We start from the raw sequence: 24,710 nt of genomic DNA, 5'->3' as shown, positions 1-24,710 counted from the left end.
AGCGTTGCAAATAACAAGGGTACTTTGAAACCCTGTAAGGTTTTAGGAGGGTTGACTGACCGGGAAGGCCCTGAGATGAAGGAGGCCTAAACCAAACTCAACCCAATCACACAACAAGTCTTTAACAAACTCCAAACACACACAAAGTGAAGAATAGCCGTTAAAACAGCTTTTTATGACAAGAACAGCAAAATTCTGACAGAAAAAGTTAGTAAATTTACTACTCAGCTCAGCCAGCTCGAGACCACGTCTTCGCAGGTTAGCGGCAAACGAGATCTGGGGGACTGGTAGTGGTGCATCCTGGGATATAGTAAGCTCAGCCAATAAGAGACTTCGCTCTTTGGCATAAGCGTGCCGAGTCGGAGCCGAGGGATCGGCTCCGAACCCATCAGTCAGAATGTAGGCGAGATAGGATCACATAACATCAAATGATTATGGACTGCAACAAGTTAGCCTCTGCTGTCATTCAAAAGGGGTCCAATATTTTTATCACTCTGGGAGTGTAATGGTTAAGGTCTGTACCTCCCAAATACAGGGTTTGATTCCGACTTCTGGTTATTAGCAAGGCTTGTAATAGTTTACAGGCTGATAACCTAGTATTTACGTATGAACTGTTAGTTTCTCAGAGAATTCCCATTCTCCGGAACAGGCTCTCCATCCACATTAATTGCAACTTGGACCAATGGATGGGTAATCGGAAAGTCACCCCTGGTCTGACACCTATGCCTCTGATGGTCAGGGGCAGGCAGTAAATCACCCTCCATATAAATCAAATTTGAGTGTCACATTTGGGTTGCACAGCTAGGCTTACAAGGGCCCTAGTGATCACTAACCTAGTATACACCTATGAACTTATGAGCTGGAAGACAGTCCTAACAACTTTGCCAGAGATGGCCTGCACTTATCCTCCCAAGGCTTTCATATTCTGGCTAAAACTTCATCCACCCCCACAAGCCCTCCACATCCAACGTAGAATTAACAAGACCGTTTGTCACATTATAGACAACTACAGGACCCCATTTTTTCCACCTCAGTGCCACAGACAAAGTAACACAAAAAAATGTGTTCATCTCTTTTGGCAAAGGGGAGGTCCCTGCAAATTACAATATTAACAGTACTCCCTTAGCTCAAACCCTGTGGTGAGATATTTGGGAACACAGTGTTGCACATCTCATAAGTAAGGGCATCACATCTAGAGCTAAGGATGTTATAACTCTCCTGAACTCATCCCCTCATCAGACCACTAACAGAGTACAAGGCTCCCTTCTGTATGTACTTCACCAGACACCTGCAACAGCTGGAGAGACCTCAGAGGTTTCTCACCAAGAAAATTCATGACCTTCAACACATGACCTACGAGGACAGACTGAAGGCCTATCTGTCACTGTACTCTATAGGCTGCTGAGAGGGGACTCATGCCTGGCCTACAGAGCAGTCTCGGACCCTGCCCTATTGTAAATGCTGCACATCCGCAAGTCAATGGGACAAAATTCACTCAATCTAGGGATCTTAACCTAGCCTGCAACATTGACAGGACATGATGGAGAGACAGATGCATTTCCCAGAGATGGCCACTGCTCTGGAACAAATTCCCAATTCACATAAAACAGAGCTCCTCAATGACCCTATTTAAGCGTAACATAGACACATGGATGGGAGACCGTAAATTTACCCCAAGGGTGTCACCTATGTCCCTCTTGGATAAAGGCAGTCGGTGATGACCATAGACTTGAGCTGCAAATACAGACTATACAACTTGGTCAATAATGGCGCAAAGGTATAACATGGCTAGGCTTATAAAGGCCCTAGGGTCAATACCCTGGTAACCTCCTATGAACCAATCCACAACTCAGACTAAAGCAGTATGGTGTCCCTATGCCTTTAGCCAAGCACCATTCTCCTAAGGGACTTCAACTACATCTCCATTAACAGGAAGACATATGCACATCCTCTAGCATACATGCCCAGAGATTTCTGGACTTCATCAATATAAACTTTATGGACTGGTTAGTCCATACTCCAACCAAGGGTGATAAAATCTTGGATACGGTCTTCACAAATATTGGCAAACTTTGTTCCTTAGGAAACGCCCACCCGGGTCAAATCAGTCATTCACCTTAAAACTACAACAAGACGCATCTTCCAGTACCTCAGTATTCAGAGATTATGTCAAAGCTAAGCTACGTTATACCAAAGTGTTAACCTGGCTAAATTTAACACCCCCCACTTCTTACTCACTGCCCCACTACTTAAGTAGAATCTTTTACTGACAAATTTGATGCACATGTAAAATAGCTGCACAGATGCATCTGCCACCTCCAAAACACAATTTAAAATTCACAAATAAACCCGCATGGTAGAACCCACATATAAATAGTTTCTATAATAAAAGAAAAAACTCACTGTATGCAAAAATAAATACAACAAAAAACATGCAAAAAAGCACTTGTTACACTTAACAGGGGACTCCGTATCCTGATCAAATTAACCAAAGCCAAATATGGAGTAAACATTTCCACCCAAGCAAAGGACAACAAAGCACAGTTACATGGAGGCCAGATAACATACTGGGCCTGCTTACTGGCCAGCCTGAAACAAGACCTGTCAGACCCCTCACAGAGACTATTCAAAATCAAACTTCAAACAGGTGTCCAAACAAACGGAAGCAGCAACTGGCATTCCCTTGCACAAAGTTGGGGTGTTGATGGCCTTAGGAAATTATAGATCAAACTAGTCTGACCAGCCTCATTTGCAAGGCTATGGAAAGGAATAAGATCATATGTAACCTACAAACTTCTTCACCCAAGCCACTTCAGATTTAAGGGCAGATCCTGCCTACTTAAGCTGGCTGACTTCTTCGAGAAAGTTAATGAAGCAATAGGTGAAGGCAAATCAGTACACGCTGCACATGTAGACCTCACAAAGGCATTCATTACCATTCCATAACTCCAGTATTGTAGATAAACTAGGCCAGCTAAATTGTAATCCCTGTGTAAAATGTTGGAGAGCAAATTAGCTCACAAATAGAACCCAAGATTTTAGGGTAGGTTGCTCTACCTCCTCCAAAAGACTCGTCACTGGTGGTGTACTCCAGGGTTCAGTCCTCTTTGACATTTACATTTTGGAGATCAAAGCTACTGCTAATGGTTTATGGTTAACTAAGTTTGTAGAAGACTATAAACTTGGTGCCATCACAAACTCCCCAGGAAACATCAAAATCCTCCACAAGGGGGCTTTTCCCAAACTAACAGCTGGTGTCAAAACCACGGACTAAAACTGATTGCCAAGAAATGTATAATAGTATCCTTCAGCAAGCACAAAGCCCCCTTGAAACTATCACAGTGACAACATGCCACTGATCTAATAGTTAGGGACTTGGGAAGCCATGCAGACAACAAAACTGTCTTTCCATCACCACATATCCACTTTTGAAAGAATGTGCTTTTTCACTGCACAGCTTACTACTCGGAGTATGACATCTAGGTTCAGAAATGGTATCATTCCACTGCATTCCACACTCATTAAGTTAACTGCTGTCCAAATGTTTGACACAACTCGATTGCTCACAACTTTTTCTTACTAACAAAATTAAGGGTGTAAATCATGAAAATTATGCAGCCTCTCTCAAAGCCTTGATCATCCTCTTAGTGTCATACAGGCTTACTGAGTATCAGTCTCTGCCTTGCATAAACAGCCTCAACAGACCCAATCCTGTCAGGCCTCCTGCAAATTTGCAAGTCCAGTGGTGGCATAAACACCCACTCAAGAGATCTAAATCTCTTTTGCAACATAAATAGAGCATACAGGAGGGATATATATGTACCTCAGGGAATACCATTTCTTTGGAATTATATTCCTCTCCACATAAAGCAAAAGTTTTCTCTTACATTATTCAAACAATTTGGATGAACACGCTGATAACCACAAATTCACCCCTGTTTTAGCATCACTGCCCCTCATGGACAGGGGCAATATGTAAATGTTTTGCTTATCTCACAGTTATTTGTACTTAAATTATAAGGCTTAAAAATTCCATGGGAGTGTATAGCAAAGACTTACAAAGATGCTCGTGGATCAACAGCCTAGTAATTACTTATCAACATCCTGCTTAACACTGTCCACCTAGTATGGGAGGACTAACACATAATCCAAAAGGATGAAACACTGACACTCACCAAGCAGTGTGACAAAAGGGTGGCAAAACAGGGCTTCACCAAAATAAGACATCATTCTAATACATGGCACTTTGTAAAGTAGGGATGCTATCATTTAGTAGGCCCACATTAAAATACCATCTTTGGCCAAGGATTAGATCATCTTGCCGAAATATCTAAAATTGGCAGTGATTAATTCCAACATAACTATTTCTAAAACAGTTTACAAGGTTACAAAGAAGCCCAGTGATTAAAGCAAGCGCTCTGACACATTATGTTTCATCAGGGAAAACATTGAGAGAGCAAATTTTCATTTTCCTACTTTAAAATGAAATTTAAAAGGAAAGAAGCATAACGACACTTCCTCAAACTTATTATACCACCTCCCAAAACAGTGGAATATCGCTAAGCAACAGATGCACTGCTATTACTTCCAATGGTAATATGCAATTCAATTTAAAAGATAAGGTTACACTCACAGTACACATTCACGGCTGTAGCTGGGTATATATAATTCAATTCCACATGTTAGAAAGAGTACAGCTTAAGGTCAGACGATGATGCCTGGGCTGACTACACCTTAGTTCACAACAGAGACCAGTACACACAGCTATCTTTGCTATGAAAAGGATTAGTCTTCAAACAACTAACAGTTGAAAACAAAGATACTCATTTTTCGGGGGACTGTATACAGTCTGCAGCCACGTGGTCTGGCTGGGGAGAATATTTAAAGGCATTACAATGTTGTGCTACACTTCTGCATATAGTACCTCACTAGCAGAGAGGATAAATTACATAAATAACTAAATTATTACTACTTGAAATCCAGTGGTTTATGTAGTTACGACAGATGCACTTGCTGCAATGCAGAGTAGAGGCAATAAAGTGCATAAGCTACTGGCTTAAAATCGAGTGGTGGTTTGCTTGCTGCTTTCATAAAAGCTATTCTTATTAACCTTAATATATGAATCCAACAGTAAAATAATCATGAACAAACAGCAAAGGTTGCACCAGCCCAAAAATAAATAGTTCCATAACTTAATCAGCAACAGTTTTAACTTTTTATGCAGAGTAAATCAAATTACCTCAGAATCCTCAACTCTATCTTCATCTTTGACTCTGAAAAGAAACAAAACATTAAGCTGTTATGTCAGTTTTTATTTAATGTTCAAATAACAACAGACAAAACTTGAGTCACAAAGGCTGTGTACCTCTAGGACAAATAGAACTCCACATGTTTGAGAGATGCTTGGTCAGCAGGCCTTTGAAAGGGCATCTATTACCTTTGCTTTTCAAATCAGTTATCTACGGCGGGAATTTATCAACAATGAGGGAGAACTCACAAAAGGAAGACAAAGACATTTTTTCCTGTCACCAAAAAATGAACCAAGAATAAACTAAAAATAAGGCCCTATACAAGAGGACCTCAGTGGGCAGGTGTATTGTGTCATGCCTGCTGAATAAGCATATCCAGAAGACCTAGAATAACTGTTGGTGCTTTTGTAACTGACTGAGCTGTTTCATCCAAGAAAAGGGGTATGCCATCTGATAAATCAAAGGGAATTAATTTTATTTAAGATAGCCTCCCCTCCAGTCCAAAACTTACTCTGACGGGTTCATATGTAGTCATCAGTCATACGGTCAGGATTACTGAGCAGCCAAGCCCAATTTCCCAATTAACTAACAGCACAAGCAAGTTAAGTGACTTGTTAAGTGCTGGGCAGAAGGTAAATGGAGGCTGAGGGACTTAAACCCTGGACTACAGGAAGAAACCTGCTACCAGCTCATAGCCTTAATCTTCTGCTCTAACTGCTAGACTACTGATAGTGTATATATGATTACACATCATGGCAACAGTGCTTCAAGAATGCGTCCAGCAGTTGCCAAAACAACCAAATTCCAAGTAGTTACAGGACTCCAACATAAGCCACAAAGACTGCTACAACTCTGGCAGAAAAAATCCTAAAAGATCCCATGAGGGGCATGCAAGATAACTAGCAAAAAAAGGCAACGGAAAATGAAAACAAATTACCTCCTATTATGCACCAGAGAAATATTCCACTTTTCTATCCTATGTTACCAGCACAGCCATAGGCAAATGCAACTTTCTTTCACAGCCTGAATATGGTCTATCACATGTTGCTGCTGCCTCAAAAATAAAGACCACTAAAGTTACATATTTTATTTGAAATAGTCTGTTTACTCTCTTTCCCATACAAGACCAAATGGTTACCAGTCAAGACAGAAGGCAGATCTCCTGTGTGTCAGTTTCTTAAACTTTAACATTCAGATACCATTAGCCCTTTAACTGAAAAGCTCTCCCCAAAATATCTTCCTATAACATCAGAAGCAAAAACCACAATGGGACTCTCAAAACCTTTGGATTCAAACTTGATTGTACTAAGCAGAGCTTCTCTATGATAAATCCACAACTCTAGGAATTCTTCAATCTCATCACAAACACATCACCTCTTACCAGAAAGTACAGTTGTGTAAATTGAACTTAACATAACAGTAGATGTTATAACCAACCAAGTATACAATACAGCAGGCCAGCTTCCAAAGCTTCGAGGCAACTTACACATGCCTAAAGTGTCAAGTGACTCGTTCTGAGCTAAGTAAAAGACAAGTTTGGGCACAAAGCCTTTCAGAGCTTTCCTGCCAGCATAGAGAGGGAGGCTGAACCCTGAAAGGACAATGCTAGCAGCATCTACTGAAGCAGTGATCATTTGAACATATACTGTTAAGTTCAACCTACAAGGCTGTACTATGTTCTTCATATTGATCACTGCTGCATTAACATTAGTTATATGGGTAGATTACCCTAGCTAACTAAATCTGAAAGGTGGAAGGAGAAGGGTCCAGAAGCTCCTGGAGAACAGTCCTAGCAAAGCTTGATCTAGACCTGGAGAAGGAATCAAGCTTATAGTGCTTTGTAAAAAGACACTGGACTAAGTAGCTGCTTCTAGAATTCAATCCTTTTCAAAAAGCCACAGATGAAGCCAAGGCCCTGGTAAAGTGAGCCTTAACCCTGCCTGGAATAGATTTAAGGTGAGTATAAAAAAGTTATGTACTTAGCATAATGTTCCATCTGTGTTGTCCATTTTCATTCTTCCTCACCTGTGGATCTCGGATCCGATTCTTGGATCTGGCTCAGATGCATTTTCTAGACTTTGGATCCCAAATCTCGAGCTCCACCCTCTTCCCATAATACACTACTCTGTCCATGTCTCCTCAGATTGAGTTTGCTGCCTATTGCCCATTGGTTTTAGACAAGCTGGACAGGTAAAGAAATTATAAAGGCTCAAAGCTGGAAAATGAAAATAGTATTAACCTCCAAATATGCTTCTAAGAAAGAGAGGCCGGGGGATGGTTGGGAGGGAAGGTGAGGAAGAATGAAAATGGACAACACAGATGGAACGTCACGGTAAGTACATAACTTCTTTATCTGATGTCCTTTTCATACTTCCTCACCTGTGGGTCAGAATCTCCAGCAATGCAACTCTTGGGAGGCCCTGAAGAAAGATATGTGGGAGCAATGTGTAACCCTAAAAAGCTATGATTTTGGGGAAAATGCCAAAAATGTTATGAGTCAAACTGGAAAGAGTACTTGACCCAGTGATTGTAAGAAAAAAAAAAACACCGACAGAAGCTTAGGTAGACTGTTAAATGTGATAATCTTAATTCTATCCGAGATCCTGTATAATGATGAGGAAATTACAGGCCATTTTGTAAAAATTTCATCAAGAAACTTGGTAATCTCTTGGTTAGTATAGCCTAGAGAAACTTTTTGATCCAAGTTGCTGGGAGGAAGGTAGATAAGTAGCTTGTCAGACATTCTGCAGTCTTTGGTCTCATGCAATAGTGTGGATAATTAACACTGGACTCTGTGGTTACTTAGCTTAAATACAAAGGGATAGGTGTGGAAAGATGCCCACTTTTTAAAAGAAATAATGTGAGGATTGTTGGCAGACAAGGTGTAAAGGTCTGGAACTCATTTTCCAAAGGTATCTGCTACCAAGAAAAATATTTTCCAGGGAAAGACTTTGTATTCCAATTGCTTGTCTTCTTTTCTTTTTTTTTTTTTTTTTTTTTGGGGGGGGGGGGGGGTATGCTAGTTACTGAAGGATAACCGTAAGCTCTGACAAGGAAGAGAACTGTCTCATGGAGGGTGCGAGTAGCAAGATTTCTTACAGTAAAGCTGTCAGTTGTAAAGAGGTAGGAATTAATTTTCTGATAGAAAAATTGATATAGTTCTTAGTTAGAATTTTAACAGTAGATAAAAGTCGTCTTTTTCTTAAAAGGTGTAGACAAGGGGATCACTACTAAATCCCGAATACTCACGATAGTGAAGACCAGAATCCCAAGACCAGATACCCAAAAGACGAGAAAACCAGAAGACCAGAAGCCGCGAAATTTAAAATCCCGAACATTACACTAAACATACACCACACACATACACACACCTTCACCCAAAACACAAACCTACACTACATACAAGCAGGGGGGCAAGACACCCTGCGCCCCCCACACCCCCCTACTTAAATATTCTAATTCCAAGGTTGCACTACACAGAGAAACATACGAAAACACCACCACACACCTACATTCCCCTCACACACACACATCACAGTCACAACACACACTTACACACAAACTCAAGCCCCTAACCAACATACTCAAACATAGATACTTACCTAACCTTCCACCTATCCATTCACAAACCGCAACACCAGAAGCGCTACTTCAACATCTCTGAACTTCGGGATTTTGAATTTCGCGCTCCTGGTCTTTCAGTATTTAGGGGTGTCAGCTATATGGTCTCGAGATTTTGAAATTCGATATTTCAAAATTTCAAGATTATATAGTGAACCAATAGACAAGAGAGAGACAGATGACAGATGTAGAATTTGAAAAAGGGTCAACGCTAAGATAGGAAGCTCTAGTGGGTAATGCTATCAGGTTGGACCATTCTTCAATAAACCTGCACTCCCTACTCTAGCTGGAGAGTATCTTGAATTACTGCATAGAATAACCACTATCATGTCTGAGACAGTACACAGAAGAGACAGTAAAAGTCACACACCTGATTTCTTAAAGATGTGATACGATGAAGGGGTAATGACACCACTGATTTGTACTATCCAGTCAAGCTCCTATAAACTCCAAATTTTGTACTTGAGACAGTTCGACTTTGGCCAGGTTTATGTCAATGCCCAGGGAGAGGGAGATCTGAAACAAGCAATCCATGGCTTGCAGAAGTTGATGCTTGGTTGGGCAGTGAGAAGCCAGTCATCTAGATATGGAAAAACACCTGGAAACTTTCAAACCTCAGTTGAATTGCCACTAGTGTCATGCATTGGTAGACACCCTAGGGCTGAAGAGATTCCAAATACAGAGCTCTGAATTGATAGTAACTAGCTCCTAGCCGAAAAGCGCAGTTGCTCTCTGGAGCGTCCCACCAATTTTGAAGTGATAGCACATATAACTTCAGTTCTATAGAGCACATCTAATTGATGTTATGCAGAAATGGAAGGATGAACTAAACCATAACCATCCTGGGGCACTGACTTATTTATATACTGATTTAGATTGCTTAGATCAGTGGTGCACAACATCCGACCTGGGGGCTAAATCCGTCCTGCCACTCAACGCCATCCGGCCCCCAGAGAGTAACCAAAACATTTAAGTGAAAAAAATGCTATGCCTTACTCCAGTCATGCAAACTTTCCAGCACGTGCTTACTTACCTAATTGATTGCAGTTGTGCATACCTCTAATTTTAGCCATGGAAGTAACTATTATTTCTTGTTTCCAACTTGTAGTCTGTAAACAACAGTAATGTTCAGCAAGGGTTGATAATAAGCCATGGCTGCAAGCCACAATAAAGTTAAATGCAAAGTTGAAGTAGAAAACAGGCAATTTGTAAAAAATGCCAGTCACCTGTACCGGTTAACTCATAACGACTTACTATGTTTTGAGGTGACCTGCAGATGCATTATGAATTTGTATAGTGGCCCTCCCCACAAAAAGATTGTGCACCACTGGCTTAGATCCAGAATTGGTCAGAGATTCTGTGATTTCCATGACACTAAAAAGGAAAAGTACACTTGTGTACACTGACCATAAATGTAGATGTTCGAGTGTATTCACTGTTGCAGTCATCACATTTGGGGTATCTGCTTGCAGTAGCCCTCAGTCGGCCTAATTATCAAAGTCTTGGGTCCTGCATCGGTTGCTGTCTCATCTTCCATGACGTCAGGCAGTCAGGGATATAAAGCATGCAGCCGACGCCATTACATCAGTTTTTCTTGCCCCAGATGTCAGGTGCCCCCATAATGGAAAGCAATTATATACACAAGGATACACCTCCAACAAAAAAGCAAATACACCAAAAACCTTTAAGCATAGTAAGCAAGAAAAGAGGTATAGCCAATAGAAGTCAGGGGGCTGGAGGGAGGGTAACTAGGACTGCAACAGTGAATACACTCGAACATCTACATTTATGGTAAGTGTACACAACTGTACTAGGTTCTTCGTGTTTCACTGTTACAGTCATCACATTTGGGTAGATTCACAAAGCTAAGGATAGGAGGAGGAAATTACATAGCATTAGGACCAGCTATAAGGTTCATAGGTTAGTACTAGGCTAACTACCCTTTCGAGCCATTTTAAGCCTAGCCAATTATCCCTTGTGAGACTCAAACCCTGCATCTTGGTGTTTGTAAGGCAAACACCTAAACCATTAGGCCACTCTCCAAGGTCCTGCAACACTGCAGTGGCAAAGCCAGTTCTGGATTTAGAGAAAATTGGCAAATAATAATGCTTGGTGAAGGTATGTACAGAACTCCAGGTAGCAGCTTCTAGGATGTCCCTGGTAGGGATACCTCTGAGAAAGGCTGTAGAGGTAGATGAAGCCCTGGTTGAATGTGGTCTTATCCCCTGTGGGGTAGGTTTTCCATGGTGGTTATAGCAGAAATGAATGCAATGGCCTATCCATTTAGAAACAGTTTGCTTTGAAATGCCCTTCCCCTCTGCCCCTGCAGCAAATGTAACCGGCAGCTGTTCAGATTTCCTGAGAGGTTTAGTCATGTCCAAATAAAATCTAAGTTGTCTGTACACATCTAAGGAGTGCAGTATTTGTTCCCCTTTGTTCCATAGATTAGAAAAGAAGGTTGGCAAATGAATGAACTGATTAAGCGCCACATTGGATACCACCTTGGGCATGAAGGAAGGATTGGTCCTGAGGGACACCCTGTCCGCATGAAAAATGATGAAAGGCTCCACTGCCATGAGGGCCTGTAATTCAGACACCCTTCTTGGTGAAGTGATGGCTAAAAGGAAGGCCGTTTTCCAAGAAAGGAATTTCAACTCTGCATTTGCAGCTGGCTCAAAAGGAGGTAGGGTGAGTTTTTCCAATACAAAGTTAAGGTCCCAGGCTGGAGTAGGGGCTCTCCTGGGTGGTCTTAAGTTTTTGGCCCCTCTGAGGAACTGCTTCAGCAGTGGATGAGAGAAGATGGGTGGTTCTGTGTTGTAATGAGCTGAAATGGCTGAGGCATGAATTTTGAAGGAGGAAAAGGAAAGGCCCTTGTGAAGCATCTCAGTTAAGTATTGAAGAATCTGAGGTAAATTGGAGCGCTGCTGTGCCTATCCCCTGAGTTTGGTTCCAGGAACAGAATCTTTTCCATTTTTCAGCATAGGATTTTCTAGTACTATGCCTCCTTGCCTCCAGAATGGCATCCAACACTTGCTTACTGAGGGATGGTAATGGAAAGATCAGGTAATTAGCCAGGCTGCCAGGTTCAGTGTTTGAAGCTGTGGGTGCAGAATCTGGCCCTCCTGCTGGGACAGCAGGGCAGGGGTCTGAGGCAGGTGCCATGGTGCCAGCAGTGACACACTGCACAAAAGGGGGTACCAGTGTTGGCATGGCCAGTCTTGTGCAATCAGTACCGCCCTTGGTTTGTCCTGTTTGATCTTTAGTAGCACCGTGGAGAGGACAGGCAGAGGGGGAAAAGCATAAACTGATAGATTTTTCCAGTTGAAGGACATGGAATCCACTTTCCAAGTTTGTTTGTGGGTAGTCCTTGTGCAGACTTTTTCCAATTGGTAGTTCTGTGGGGAGGCAAACAGGTCTATATCTGGGCTCTCCCATTTGTTTCTCAACATGTTGAATATCTTTGGTTCCAGTTTCCACTCGTGTGGGTCCATGATATTTCTGTTTAGTTCGTCTGCCAGTGTATTTGGCTTTCCTGGCAGGAATTGAGCCTGTAGGTGCACTTGCTAGGTCAATGCTGTGTTCCACCGAGCCATGGCTAGTCTGCAGAGAGGGTATGAGTGGGTTCCCCCCTGCTTGTTTATGTACCACATGACAGTGGTGTTGTCCGTCTTTACAATTAATTGCACTGGAAGAATGTGGCCCTTGAAGGCTGTCAGAGCATTCTGGACAGCTAACATTTCTTTTTGATTGATATGCAGGTGCATTTGACTTGGGTTCCATTTGCCCTGAACGCACTTCACTGCCAAGTGAATGGCAGTCCATTGTTTCGGCGGCAGGCCTCTGCCCACCAAAGGAACTCTATCTGTAGACAAGGTATGATAGGAAACATTGCTACTAGGATCCTGAGAATGTTGACACCATAGGCTTTTTAGATACCATTGTAGTTTCCTCATATGCATTCTTGCATATGGAATTAGGAGAATGCAGGAGGCCATGTTCCCCAGGGCTTGCAGACAGCTGAGTCTTTGTGGTCAGTAGTTTGAAGTAGGCTGTCAAATGAACTTGTTTCTCTGGCGTGAGGAAAGCCATCTGGGAAGCTATGTTCAAGCTTGCTCCCAAGAATACAATTTATGTGATTTCTTTTCATCTATGGTATACCCCAGAGAAGTTAGCAATTTCTGTACAAACGCCAGATGACTCAATAGTATTGTCCTGGCTTTCTGCCTGAATTAGACAATCGTTCAGGTATGGATATATTTGGATATTTCTTTACCTGCAAAATGCAATGACTGGAGCTAGGCACTTTGTGAATACAATGGGCACAGTAGATAAGCCAAAGGGCAGTGCAGAGAACTGACAGTGCATGTAGCCTGCTTCGAAGTATAGGTATCTTCTGCAAGATTCCTTTATTGGGATGTGCAGGTAGGCTTCCTTTAAATCCAGTGTTGCCAACCAGGCATCACTGCCTAGCATAGGAAGCAGCTGGTGAAGAGTTAAACATCTTGAATTTTGGGACCACCAAAAATGTGTTTAGGATAGAGAGGTCTAGGACAAGACACCAGGAGTTGTCTTTTCTGGGCACCAGAAAAAGTATTGAGTAGAAACCTTGTCCCCTTTCCTCTTCTAGAGCAGGCTGAATAGCCCTGATGCTTAAGAGAGAGAGAATTTGCTTTGGAGCCTCTGCCCACTGATTTGGGGGTAGATTTAGCCAACCGTTTGAGGTTGGTAAGGAGTGGAAGTGGAATGTGTATCCTTGAGAAACTATTTAAAACCCATTTGTCCTGGGTAACGAGTTCCCATTTTCTTGTCTGCAGGGCAATCTTTCCCTCTAAAGGAACAGTCAGTTGTGCAGGCCTTGGAAGATTTAAAGTTAAGTCATTGAGACCGTTTACCATAGGGGGGAATCTTACCACTTCCTGCTTTGGAAGTGGGAGGCCCCCCACTGCTTAGTCCTGTGACTACCTTGGGACTGAAGCCTGGGTGTTCTGCTGGTTCTGGGTTTGGACTGAGAAGGCCTGGGAGAGGCAGGAAAGGACCAATTTTTAGAGGGCCAATGCCTACTAAATCTGGGAGGCTGTGCTTGCAGGAAATCTTTTAACAGTTTGCATAGATTTAGCTTTTTCCTCCATCTTTTTAAGTAGTACTTCTGCTTTGTTGCCAAACAGGTGGTCTTGGTTTAAGGGAGCATCCAGCAATTTAGCTTTAACATGATCTGGCAAAGATTGCTCCTTAAGCCAAGCATGCCTTCTACGTATAGACCCAGTGACAGCAGCCCTGCAAGATGCCTCTAGTGAATCAAAACCACATTGCAAAGTATGTTTCCCATCTTGTTCAGCAGAATGCATTAAATCCTGTAAATCATTACTTTCAGCACAGTCAGGAATCAACATAATTTTCTGTTTAAGCAATCCAATAATATGCTGCTGACACTTTAACATATGAAACTGGCAGTTTAAGGCCCTAATGGCCAAGGTTGCAGAAGCGCATACCTACTTACCCCATCTATTCAACGCCCTGGAATCTCTATCAGAGTGGGTAGGATATTTGGCAGTAGTAGCTTTAATGCCCTTGGGTCCCTGTGAAATGGTCTCAGGATCCGCAGCAGGATTTTTAAAGAGGAACTTGTGAGAGTCAGGAACCCTATAATATCCATCAGGTTTTCTGGGAGCAGGAGGTAAAGAGTCAGACGCCAAGCTAGATTCTGAGAAGCCATCATCAACAATATTCAATACAGGGGGGATAGCTAAAGGCCTGTGTTGGGGCAGGAGTAAGAAATCCCTGAGCCTCTTTTTAGAGTCAGAGTAATCCTGGCTTTCCCAACGAAAATGCTCCCTAAGGGTATGCAAGGTTTCACCAAAAGAGAAATCCTCTGGAGGAGAAGTACAGGGAATAGAGTCCTCTGCATCAGAATCCTCATAGGTAGATAAGGGTAAATCCTGGTCATCAAAAGAAACAGAAATTTCAGAGTCCTGACCAGAAGAATCATAAGGAAACTCAGTCCTAGGTCTCTTAGAGGGGGAAGGGTGGCTTACCCTGATTAGAGTAATAAGGTCTTCAGCCATTCTTATCATTTGTTTTTAGGCACAGAGGGCTGACCATGCGGTCTGGGCGTCGGTTTTCTAGGCATGGATAGAGTTTTAGGCCTTGAAGAAGAAGAAGATGGTGTTGGTTTAATATGCAAGTCAGTAGGCCTGACTACACCCTCAGAAGCCGGTGCTTGCACAGCGGCTTCAGACCCATCCAAGGTAGAGACATCCGCAGGTTCCACAGTTGAAAAAGCATCTCACAGCATAGCGGACTCCAAATGGGTCTCATTAGAGGCCTGAGAATCTGAAGTAGCGAATATTAGGGGCTGTGAAAGTGCCTGAGTACCGACAAACTGGCGACTAGCTTAGGAGAAGCGTCGTCGGCAGCTTTGGACCTATACAGACTGTCGCTGTCTTTACCTTTGCATTTTTTCGGAATGTCGGTAGTCGGGTGGCTTACCGAAGACATAGTACAGTTGTGTACACTTACCATAAATGTAGATGTTCGAGTGCATTCACTGTTGCAGCCATTACATTTGAGTAATCTGCTGGCAGGTTGCCCTCAGTCGGCCTGAATAACAAAGTCTTGGGGTCCTGCATCAGTTGCTGTCTTCTCTTCCATGACGTCAGGTGGTCAGGGGTATAAAACATGCAGCCAACGCCATTTTAATCAGTTTTTCTTGCCCCAGATGTCAGGCGCCCCCCAAATGGGGAGCAAAAATATATGTATAAACTGTAAATATATAAATGCACCTTAAAAACATAAAATTTACCTTCAAGTAAAAGCAAATACACCGCAAAGGCTTTTGAATAAAGTGAAGGAAAGAAAAGGTGTAGAAAAGGGGGCTGGCGGGTGGGGAACCCAGACTGCAACAGCGAATACACTTGAATATCTACATTTTAGGTAAATGTACACAACTGTACTATGTTCTTTGTGTTTCACTGTTGCAGTCATTACATTTAGGTAGAATCCCAAAGCTATGGATGGGAGGATGGAACTAAACAGCATTAGGAGCAGCTATAAGGCCCTGCAGGACTGCACTGGCAAAGCCTGCCCTGGATTTAGAGAAGAGAGGTAAATGATAATGCTTTGTGAACGTATGAACTCAGCTCCAAGTAGCAGCTTCTAGAATGTCTCTGGTAGGGACCCCTCTGAGAAAAGCTGCTGAAGTAGAGGCAGCCCTGGTGGAATGGGATCTGATCCCCTTGGGCACAGGTTTACCATGGTGCAAGTAGCAGAAACGAATGCAATGGCTTATCCATTTTGAAATAGTCTGCTTTGACATATCCTTCTCCTCTGACCCTGCAGCAAGTGCTACCAGTAGTTGCTCAGACTTTCTTAGAGGATTTTGTCCTGTTTAAGTAGAATCTTACCTGTCTGTGTACATCCAATGAATGCAGAATCTGCTCCCCCTTGTTCTGCGGATTTGGGAAAAAGGTTGGCAGGTGAATGGTCTGGTTAAGAGCCACACTGGATAACATCTTAGGCATAAAAGAAGGATTGGTCCTGAGGGCCACCCTGTCCGGGTAAAAAAATAATGAAAGGCTCCACTACCATAAGAGCCTGTAGTTCTGAAACCCTTCTAGCTGAACTGATTGCCAAAAGAAAAGCCGTCTTCCAAGAAGGAAATTTTATATCCGCAGTAGCTGCTGGTTCAAAAGGAGGCAGGGTGAGTTTTTCCAGCACAAAATTGAGGTCCCATGCAGAAGTTGTCGCTCTCCTGGGAGGCCTTAAATTTTGGCCCCTCTGAGATACTGTTTTAGCAGTGAATGAGAAAAGAGGTGAGGCTCTGTGTTGTAATGAGCTGAGATGGCAGAGGCATGGATTTTTATTGAAGAAAAAGATAGGCCCTTGATTTTCTAGTACTAGGCCTTCTGGCTTCCAAAATGACATCCATCACAGGTTTACTGAGAGATGTGGTTTGAATAATTAGTTGATTAGCCATGCTGCAAGATTCAGAGTTTGGAGCTGAGTGTGCAGAATTTGATAGTTCTGCTGAGACAATAGATGAGGTGATTGAGGCAAGTACCACGGAGGAAGGTGTGACATATTTCTTAGAAGCATGTACCAGTGTTGGCGAGGCCAGTCCGGAGCAATTAGAATCATTTTTGTTTTTTCCTGACTTTTAGTAATACCTTGAAGAGTAGAGGCAGAGGGGGAAAGGCATAGACCGATAGGTTTTTCCAGCTGAAGGATAGAGCATCCACTTCCCATGCTTTTTTGTGATGAGTTCTTGTGCAGAATTTGTCCAACTGATAGTTTTGGGGAGAGGCAAATAGATCTATGTCTGCGCTTCTCCATTTCTGTGTTAACATGCTGAAGATTTGTGGATCCAGTTTCCAATCGTGCGGGTCCATAACATTTCTGCTTAGGTCGTCTGCCAGAGTATTTTGCTTTCCTGGCAGGAATTGAGCTTGAAGATGTATTTGATAAGTCAAGGTTGTGTTCCACAAGGCCATGGCTAGTCTGCAAAGGGGGTAGGGAATGGTTACCCCCCCTGCTTGTTTATGTACAACATAACTGTGGTGTTGTCCATCTTTATCAGTAGTTGTCCTGTTTGAAGTAAGTCCTTGAAGGCTGTCAGAGCATACTGAACAGCTAACATTTCTTTCTGGTTGATATGTAGATGCATTTGGTTTGGGCTCCATTTGCCCTGAATGCATCTTCCTGCCAGGTGGGCCCCCAAGCATAGTCTGAAGCATCTGTAGTTAGGATTTGGGTGGCACGGGGTAGAGTGAATGAAAGTCCCTTGTTTTGGTGACATGTCTCTGCCCACCAAAGAAACTCCTGTTGTAGACAGGGAATGAGAGGAATCATTGTTTCCAGGCTGTGACAATGTTGACTCCATAAGCTTTTTAGGTACCACTGAAGTTTCCTCATATGCAGTCTCATATACGGAATTAGTTGAATGCAAGATGCCATGAACCCCAAAGCCTGCAAAATTTGTCTTGCAGATAACTGAGTTTTTGTTGCCATTTGTTTGAAGTATATTGTCAACTGTATTTGTTTGTCTGGCGTGAGGTAAAACATCTGGGCAGTTGTATTCAAGCTTGCACCCAGGAATGTAATTATTTGAGAGGGTACCAGTTGTGATTTCTTTTCGTTTATGGTGTATCCTAGGCATGCTAGAAGCCTTTTTACAAACACCATATGTTGAAGAAGAGTGTCCTTGTCCTCTGCCTGAATGAGACAATTGTCCAGATAAGGATAGATTTGAATGTTTTTGTCTGCAGAATGCAATTACTGGTGCCAGGCACTTTGTAAAGACCCTGGGCGCAGTAGATAAGCCAAAGGGCAGTGCAGAGAATTGGTAATGCAATAAACCTGCTTTGAAGCGGAGGTATCTTCTGCAAGATTCCCTTATTGGGATATGCAGGTATGCCCAAGTCTGGAGGTACCAACCAGGCATTCATGCCTAGAATAGGCAGTAGCTGTTGTAAAGACAGCATTTTGAATTATGGAATGTCCAGGAACGTGTTCAGAATCGATAAGTCCAGTACTGGACGCCATGATTTGTCTTTTCTGGGTACCAGGAAAAGTCTTGAATAAAATCCTTGTCCTTTTTCCTTTTCTGGTACCAGTTGAATAGCCCCCATATCCATGAGGGATATGACTTGTTTCTGGGCCTCTGCCCACTGGTTTTGTGGCAGATCTGGCCATCCGTTTGGAATTGGCAAAGTATGGAAATGTAATCTGTACCCCTGGGATACTATGTTTAATACCCACTTCTCCTGGGTAATTAACCTCCATTTTTGAGCATGAAGTGCTAGTTTTTCCCCCAAGGGGGTTGCCAAAAGATAAGTGCTTGGAGATGGTACAGGAAAGTCATTGAGACTGCTTACTGTAGGGCTGTGCTTTGTTACCTCCAGATTTGGAGGTGGAGGCACCCCATTGCTTTGACCTGTAAGATCCCTGTGATTGATATCTGGAGCCTTTTGAGTGCCTGGGTTTGCCCTGAGTGGCTCTGTTGGACACAGGAAAAGACCAATTCTTAGTAGGCCAGTGCTTACTGAACCTGGGTGGCTGCACTTGCAAGAAATCTTTTACAGTTTGTATAGATTTAGCTTTGTCTTCCATTTTCTTTAAAACCTCTTCTGCCTTATTACCAAAGAGACTATCATGCTGTAAAGGGGAATCCAACAATTTAGCTTTAACATGATCAGGCAGATTTTGCTCCTTGAGCCAGGCATGCCTTCTTATCACAGATCCAGTTACGGCAGCCCTGCAAGAGGCCTCCAAGGAATCAAAACTACATCGCAAAGTATGCTTTCCAACCTGTTCTGCTGAATGCAATAAATCCTGTAACTCTATTTTCCACACAATCAGAAATCAACATCATTTTCTGTTTCAGTAAGCTCATAACATGCTGTTGATATCTAAGCATATGAAACTGGCAGTTTAAAGCCCTGATTACCAAGGTTGCAGACGTATAAACCTTCTTACCCCATCTATCCAGCGCCCTGGAATCTCTATCAGAAGGGGTAGGATTTTTTGGCTGTAAAAGCCTTAACACCCTTGGGACCCTGAGAAATAGTTTCAGGATCAGCAGCAGGATTTTTGAAAAGAAATTTGTGGGAGTCAGGAAACCTGTAATATCTGTCTGGCTTACTAGGAGCTGGAGGCAGGGAATCAGGAGCTATGCTTTATTCCGAGAACACATCATCAACAATGTCTAATACAGGAGGTATTGCCAAAGGCCTATGCTGAGGAAGAAGGAGGAAATCCCTAAGCCTCTTTTTTGATTCAGAGAAGTCCTGACTCTCCCAGAGAAAATGTTCCCTTAAAGTATGCAAAGTCTCTCCAAAAGAGTAATCCTCAGCCATTTTGATAATTTGTTTTTAGGCATAAGGGCCTGAGCACGTGGCTCATGCATCAGATTTTTAGACATAGAAGTCGTTTTTGACCTTGTTTTTGTTGATGGAGTCTGTTTAATATAAAAATGTTGAGGCCTGAAAACACCCTCAGAAGCCGGTGCCTGCTCAGCGGCTCCGGTCCCATCCAAGGGACAGACATTAGTGGGTTCAATACTTTGCGAATCTCGCGGCATACCGGACTCCAAATGGGTCTCGGTAGAGGCCTGCGGCTCAAAAGTAGTGGGTATCATGGTCTGTGAAAGCGCCTCACTGAGTACTGGCAAACCAGCGACTGGCTTAGGCAAAGCTTTGTCGGTTTTGGACCTCGACGGTCTGTCTCTGTCTTTTTCCTTGTGTTTTTTGTGAACTCTGGTAGTCAGATTACTAACCGACGACATTTCAGGGTAGTTAAATCTTGAACCAAAATATTTAGAAGCAAAAATATACAGACGCTTAATAGTGCATTGGTTAAATTTAGCACAAAATCGACAGCAAGGTACGTTGTGATCAGGGCCTAGGCAAGGAATACAGTACAAATGAAAATCCTTATGAGGTATTTGCTTCCCACAAGTAATGCAATTATTAACTTTTACTGACATTGGTAAGGAGCAAGAAAAAGTTTCCCTAACTGGGTACTTAGCTTTAATTTGAAGACTTCGGTTCTGAAACTCGAAAACGAAAATTTCAAGAGTCGGCCGACCGGCACTTGTGAACTGCTTCTGCTTCGGGCACCGCACGGCAAGAAAGACTGGTTAAAATGGCATCGGCTGCATGTTTTATACCCCTGACAACCTGACATCATGGAAGAGGAGACAGCAACCGACGCAGGACCAAAGACTTTGTTATTCAGGCCGACTGAGGGCAACCTGCCAGCAGATTACCCAAATATAATGACTGCAACAGTGAAACACGAAGAACATCTGGATAATTGAACAGAGTACCAAAATATTTAGAAGCGTAAATAAACAGACGACGAATAGCTTGTTGTTTAAATAAGGCACAAAACCGACAGCAAGGTACGTTGTTGGTCAGGGCCTAAAAGCAAGGAATGCAGTACGAATGAAAATCTTTATGAGGTATTTGCTTTCCACAAGAAATACAATTATTAACTTTTACTGACATCGGTTTAGAACAAGAAAAAGTTTCCCCAACGGGGTACTTAGCTTAGTTGAAGACTTCGGTTCTGAAACTCGAAAATGAAAATTTCAGGAGTCGGCCGACCGGCACTTGCGAACTGCTTCTGCTTCGGGCACCGCACGGCAGGCATCGGCTGCATGCTTTATACCCCTGACTACCTGACATCATGGAAGATGAGACAGCAACCGACGCAAGACCCAAGACTTTGATAATCAGCCCGACTGAGGGCTACTGCAAGCAGATAACCCAAATGTGATGACTGCAACAGTGAAACACTAACAGCATCATAAGTAAGTTCCGAATCGTCTGGAAATTGTGTTTTGTACCCACGCCTTGTTTGTCAGATTGGTCCAAATATCCAGGAGCAATGAAACATAACCCCTGACTGCCTCCAGAGATGGAAAGTCGGGCAATGTGTCAGGGGCACTCATCCAGTCTACCAAAGAAGGATTCTGTGAAGCCCCTCTGCCTCTAAGGTTGTGTCTACTATGGAAACTTCCTCTTCTGACTCTGAAGGAAGTGTCCCCTGTGTTAATCTCAAAGAGGCCCCTGGAATTTCTGGAAACATACTTTCTTCTTTCCTCGCTGGTTTGTAGAAAAGAGAGAGAGAGGAGCAGAAAAATTTGACTACTATGGCAGACAGGGTCTTTTCCTACCTACTAATTGTGGGTAGTGTATCTTTTATGGACAGCCCAAAGAGGGGGACTACCATGCTCCAGAAAGTAATCAATGGAAATGTTTGGATAATCTTCCTTTCCTCCGTGACAGACCATATGGAGGAGATGGAAAGTGCTGTCCTACGCATTGCATCTCATGGGGAAATATACCCTTGGAGAGAATCATTTCTGGAGAGAATGGTCACTCCAGTAGAAGGGGAGTCCTAGCCCCTGAAAATAGAGAGTGGGTGACCGACTAGGATGAAAAAGATCAATCAATCTCTCTGTTAAGCCAAAGACTCCTAGGGAAGGAGGGTAGGGTTCACTCAGAACCCTAGCCCTATGGGTAAAAATGGACTCTATCATGGAGGTTCCTATGGAGACATCTGGGAAGACTGGGAACTAACCAAAGCAATGTTAGGACGGGTCCGGGAAGATTAAGGACTGACTAATCAGACACCCCTGTGACCCAGATTTTACTCCAAGGTAAGGGATTAAAAACCCAAAACCAGAAGCTTGTCTCTGAGGCAACCTGTGCCAGAAAAAGGGGAAGTAGTCCCAGAGAGCAGCCCCATGGAGCAAGGACACATAGGGACTTGTCAGACCTCCATGCAAATTTAGAAAGACAAACATACGAGCCTACTGAGGCAGTATTGGGAAGTTGACTCCCAACCCTGCTTGTAGAGCCTAAGGCAGCGGTCCTCCAAACGAGCTGCAGTACTACAAGGGTGCATACAAATTCCAAACAGACATAAGTTGGAAGACAGGATCGCATCTTGCACTTTGTGCATCGGAGACAAAGACCCCAACTCACTGGGCTCCCCATCTTCGATTTGAAGAAATCTGCACAGGGTCCCACGGGTGGGGGGATAAGAGCCCCAAAAAACATGGACAGATTAGATTTCAAATATTACTGCCATAATCTTTGAAAATAGTTGGAATAACAGGATTTGTATCCACAAGCATCTGTGCTAAAATGCATACTCTACCAGGGCTGGAAGCCAAAAAAAAAAGAGAGTGGGACCGTAGGATCCAAGGGGTGCCTGGGATGTGAAAAGGCTGAACCCACTCAACAGTTCTGGATCCAAAAGGTTCCACTTTCTCTGAGTTGGATCTGAGGCCTACAATCCGAGGAGAGAACCATCCGAGCAGCTCAGATCAAAGAGGGGAAGGCGGGATCCAGAATATTGTTTTTTTCTTTTTTTTTTTTTTTTGCAGTAAACCCCAACTATGGAAAAAATACAGACTTTGTTCAGAATTCAGAGATTTTATGAGCAAAAAGAGGTTACAAGACAACACAGCCAGGTGAAACAAACCACTTGTATTCTGTAGCTTAGGAAGATGTGGACATTTGAGACATGGGTCTCGAAAAAGCAGTCAGATCCGAAGAGCTTCTTGGATCCAAAGACGACCCAAGCGGCCGTTAACTATAGATCCAAAGGTACCCAGAAATGAGTTTGCAGTAAGTTCCAGTCAACCAGACCCGAGGCCCAGGATCTGATGATGATCAACAGACCAATCGAAACAAAAACACTGGACTGAACCTATCAGATCTGTGGAGACTTGGGATCTGAAGGCGGCCCCAGGAGATATGGACCCAAAGAACAGGATCCAATATCCACTTGAGTTTTATTTTTTTTTTATGGGGGCATTAGCCCCAATCCAAGCTATGGTAGATATGTACTGCCATACGAATTACAGGAGGAATCTTTTCTGAACACATTGTGGGTGCTACGAAGAGCTCTGCTGGCTAACATCAAGGAGAGAAACATTACTGACATTATGAACTTTCAATCGCACTGTGACTTAAGAATGGGGAAAGTTCCCATTACGGTATTAGAAACCCAAATGACTTTGGAGAATATAAAAAGAAAGAATGAGAATTAAACAATGTACCTTGTGCTTAAGAAGTAGGCACATTTACCATTTTATGTCAGCCCTCCCAGAAATAAACATTGAACTCTGTATCTGTGAAATTAACACGTTAACTAAAAATACTTCAGGAATAAAAAAACTTCAGGAAGAAAACAACCAAAATTATGAGGCCAAAATCTGGAATGTGAGCAGCAGAAAAGAAAAAAAAATGGAGACAAATCTCGCAGCTTCCAGAGCTAGACAAAAAGATGCCCCTTATAGCACCATAAGTTTAAAACACGGGATTAGTCAACCACCAGAAGCATTAAGTATTACAATAAAAGGGAGGACAGTAGAAGTAAAGATCATAACCCTTTAAACAGTATAACATTAAGCATTGCACAAAACGACTGCCAATAACCCTAGCTAATATTAAGAATACAAATCAAAGGGAAATTATAATTCCGGATGCTAGCACGTACTGAGGGAGGAAAGAAGAATTAAGAAAACAAAAATGAAAAAGTTTTAAAAACAGAAAAAATAGGCAATTTTTTGAAAACAAACCTTCTAATAGCTCGAGATTGAAATCCTCTGTCTGACCATGATGGCAGCAAATGAGATCTGAGGAGATAGGGACAGAGTAGTGCATTATAGGAAGAGGGAGGAGCTCGGAATTTGGGATCCAAAGTCTAGAAAATGTGGCTGAGTCAGATCCAAGACTCACAGATAAGGAAGAATAAAAAGGACATCATTAGATCAAAAGGTAAGCACCTTACACAACTACTTGGAAATAGTCTGCCTTGACAGATTGCCCCTTCTTTTTACCTTCACAAGAAAAGAACAAATGTTCCAAAGATCTGAAAGACTTAGTTCTGTCAAGACAGTACTGGAGTTGTCTGTGGACATCCACGGTATGGAGTATACTTTTTCAGGCTCAGGAAAAAAAAAAAAAGAGTTATGTACTTACCATAACTTGGAATCTATGCTATCCAGTGTCATTATTCATCAAGGATGTGTCTTGGATCTGAGCCAGTAACTAATGGACAGATCCAGAGCTGAAACTCCTCCTCTTCACATAATCTCCTGCTGACCTCTAACCCTCAGATCAAGTTTGCTGAACAAACAGGAGCGCAGAAAATTCTGTGCAAGAAAAACAAACTATCCAAAAATGGAACCATCCCAGCTCTACCAGATCCTCAGAAGGCAGGGGGAAGGAGAGAGGGAACAGATTCCAAGTTATGGTGAATACATAACTCTATCTGATGCTATCAGTGTCATTATTCATCACGGATGGGTCAGAATCCCCAGCTACT

General features: G+C 42.7%; 1 protein-coding gene across 5 annotated transcripts in view; it reads right to left on the bottom strand.

Annotated features, from left to right (window-relative positions):
* ZNF280D (zinc finger protein 280D) overlaps window positions 1-24,710 on the bottom strand; it is a 3,097,091-nt gene that overhangs the window by 549,661 nt on the left and 2,522,720 nt on the right. For all 5 annotated transcript variants that reach the window (XM_044078966.1, XM_044078968.1, XM_044078970.1 and 2 more), the window contains one exon: window positions 5,240-5,273. In XM_044078966.1, coding sequence (XP_043934901.1) covers window positions 5,240-5,273 — 34 coding nt within the window. The remainder of the gene's footprint in view (window positions 1-5,239; window positions 5,274-24,710) is intronic.

The sequence above is a fragment of the Protopterus annectens genome, chromosome 7.part1, assembly GCF_019279795.1.
Source record: "Protopterus annectens isolate FY-2018-M chromosome 7.part1, PAN1.0, whole genome shotgun sequence".
Taxonomy (NCBI): domain Eukaryota; kingdom Metazoa; phylum Chordata; order Ceratodontiformes; family Protopteridae; genus Protopterus; species Protopterus annectens.
Note: the sequence above shows the minus strand (reverse complement) of the source record. Positions and strands in the feature narration are given on the sequence as shown.